Raw genomic sequence first — 3,286 nt, forward strand, 5'->3', positions numbered from 1 at the left:
AAGGTAATGTGGGATCTAAAGTGACTACTTTAAATGAGATCTATTTTTATACTTTGAATATTAATAGAATATTTATTTTAGTTTTTTCTTTTCTTTTCTTTCAGTTAAAACTTTTGTTTTAAGTAAAAAAATTACAAATTAAAACAAACTCATCGCATTACTTAATGACTATACAACTAAAATAAACATTATTTATTGAATGAAGTAACCAAATACTAAAAAATTATGATTGAAAATTTTAATAAAGTTATATAATTGATATCTCTAAATAAAAGTTGAGTATAAATTTATTTACTAGAATAAGATTAACGTGTTCTTTTAACATTTATATGTGAGAGATTAAATGATTGACCCATCCAATGAAATTTTTTTTTCTTTAACTGGTTTTTCTTTGATAAAAAACTACTTATTATTTATTAGTGAATATTTAGGGTTTGATTAATACTTTCATTGGTACGAGAATATTTCTATTTGTAAAAATTTAGGGGCATTTTCATTGGGGGCATTTTTGGTTCACCCATTAAGCTGGCACAGACAAGCTCAATAAATTGTCAGGACAATTACACAGATTTATTAAAAGATAAATATCATGGGACCAATTAAAATAAATGTGAAACTGTCGACCCAATTAAAAATAGTGACTAGACTATGTAAGGTTTTTTTTTTTTTTTTTTTTTTTTTTTGTGGGGTGGGGGCCTAAAACATGAGTGTATTTGTGCTTGTGTTTGTGTTAAACATTGAAAATGCTGACATATTCATGCCATCACCTGATTATAATTTTATCAAATGGTGGGAAGTAGGTAATGGTTTGGGTTTGCAACAACTGGACGCATTGTTGAAGATGGTACGGACCTACCAAGGAAGAAGAGGCTAAGCTCTCTAGCTATGATGGAGACATTAATGAACTGATGGAGACATTAATGAACTGCAGTCCGTAGAGAAGTTTTTCAAAGCAATTCTTAGAATACCATTCGCCTTTCTACGAGCTGAAATCTATGCATATTGCACCAAAAAATCTGTAGAATTTGATTTATGGTCATATGTGTCATGCTTTCTTAACTCAAAATCACAAACATCATCAGCATATGACATCACTATGTGCACCGCATCACAATTGAAATAAATAAATTATGTAACAAAGAAAATTCAGATTACTAGAAAATTATGTATATATTCTTGAAATTTTTGAACTCGAGGAATAATAACCAGTAATGAGCATTTTTGGCTAACTACTAACAAATTTTGCAGGTCAGAAAAAAATAAAAATAAAAACTCAACAAATTTGAACCCTATGCTCCAAGCATTCTACAACTCATCGTTTGGTTCCTCATCCTCAGCTCCAGTAGAGCTTCCACCACTCTTTTCATAAACTTGTTTTATAACTGGATTGCATACTTCTTCAACCTCTTTCAATTTCTCATCAAAATCTTCCTTCTCTGCGTTCTGGTTATCATCCAACCATTCAAGAGCTTCTTTCAATGCGCTCTCAATCTTCTCCTTATCGTCCGAATCAATCTTATCTGCCAACTTGTCCTTGTCACCAATGGTGCTCCTCATGTTGTAGATGTAAGTCTCCAACTTGTTCCTGGCGTCAATTTTCTCCTTCACCTTCTTATCCTCTTCTGCAAACTCCTCAGCCTCCTTCACCATCCTATCGATTTCATCCTGGCTCAAACGCCCCTTGTCATTAGTGATGGTGATGGATTCTGACTTCTTAGCTGCCTTGTCTTCTGCTTTCACATGTAAGATACCATTGGCATCAACCTCAAAGGTAACCTCAATTTGGGGGACTCCCCTGCAATGAGAATCAGAACATTGGTCAGAAACCAAAAGCTATAGTTATATAGGATTTAAAAATCATTGAAATGCAGTAATCTTCTGTTTCCTTAAAGCTAGTGACAATAGACAATTATAGCAGTCCATTTCTGTTTTAGATTACCTTGGAGCAGGTGGAATGCCAGATAGATCAAACCTCCCGAGTTCACGACAATCCTTTGTCAAGCTTCTTTCACCTTCGAAGACCTGAAAATTTTCAAAGTCACATTAGCCTAACAACACCAAATACAGGATGCTTATAATAGATTAAGGTTTCTTCATTCTTGTATGTATTCATGTCATACCTTGATGGACACTGTGGTTTGCTGGTCTTGATAAGTGGTGAAGATTTGAGACTTCTTAGTTGGGATAACAGTATTCCTCGGGATCAATTTTGTCATCACTCCACCAGCCGTTTCAATACCCAGACTCAAAGGAGCAACATCAAGCAAGAGAATGCCTACAAAAAAACCAAAGAGGGAAAATCTCATATTAGTTTGTCACCAATATGCCAAATCCATGAATATCAAACAACAAATTAACATTAAAATAAAATCATACCTCCAGTTTCTTCCCCGCCTTCACCGCTGAGGATTCCACCTTGAACTGCTGCACCATAGGCAACAGCCTCATCAGGATTCACACCCTTGTTTGGCTCCTTGCCATCAAAAAAGTCTTTCAACAGCTGTTGTACCTTGGGAATTCGGGTGCTTCCTCCAACTAGGACAATCTCATTTATATTTGTTTTCTTCACTCCTGCATCTTCCAAAGCCTTCTTCACTGGCCCCATTGTCTTCTTAAACAAGTCCATGTTCAACTCCTCAAACCTTGCCCTTGTTAAAGGCTCTGAGAAATCAATACCATCTACAAGAGACTCAATCTCAACTCGGACTTGGTGTTGGCTACTCAATGCTCTCTTTGCTCTCTCACATTCCCTACGAAGCTTCCCAAGAGCCTTGTTATCCTTGCTGATATCTTTGTTGTACTTCTTTTTAATCAACTTGATGAAGTAATCCATCACTCTGTGGTCAAAATCCTCTCCTCCCAAGTGGGTGTCTCCACTAGTAGCAAGAACCTCAAACACACCATTGTCAATGGTCAAGATGCTAACATCAAAAGTACCACCACCAAGATCATAAACCAAAATGTTCATCTCTCCTCCTTTCTTGTCCAGACCATAGGCAATAGCAGCAGCAGTAGGTTCATTGATTATCCGAGCCACATTCAACCCGGCAATGATGCCTGCGTCCTTTGTGGCTTGCCTCTGTGCATCATTGAAATAGGCTACAAGAAGCAACAGATATAAAACCATTAGACCATGAAACATAGATAGAGACATAGCAATCACAAGTTCACAACTCTTATAAATATCAACCAAAAATCTATCCTTTTTACATTGGTTATGCTGTACTGTTTTGCAGCTTTTCCTATAAATAATATCTTAAAAATTCAACATGCACTAATCCTAGAG

General features: G+C 35.8%; 1 protein-coding gene across 1 annotated transcript in view; it reads right to left on the minus strand.

The window, feature by feature from the left end:
- Positions 1–1,151: 1,151 nt before the first annotated feature.
- LOC126716972 (heat shock 70 kDa protein BIP1-like) overlaps positions 1,152–3,286 on the minus strand; it is a 3,962-nt gene continuing 1,827 nt past the window's right edge. The window contains exons 4-7 of the mRNA XM_050418047.1: positions 2,377–3,099; positions 2,121–2,275; positions 1,940–2,022; positions 1,152–1,795 (exon numbers count right to left, since the gene is read on the minus strand). Of these exons, the coding sequence (XP_050274004.1) occupies positions 1,306–1,795; positions 1,940–2,022; positions 2,121–2,275; positions 2,377–3,099 (1,451 nt within the window). The 3' untranslated portion in view covers positions 1,152–1,305. The remainder of the gene's footprint in view (positions 1,796–1,939; positions 2,023–2,120; positions 2,276–2,376; positions 3,100–3,286) is intronic.

The sequence above is a fragment of the Quercus robur genome, chromosome 3, assembly GCF_932294415.1.
Source record: "Quercus robur chromosome 3, dhQueRobu3.1, whole genome shotgun sequence".
NCBI classification, from domain to species: Eukaryota; Viridiplantae; Streptophyta; class Magnoliopsida; order Fagales; family Fagaceae; genus Quercus; species Quercus robur.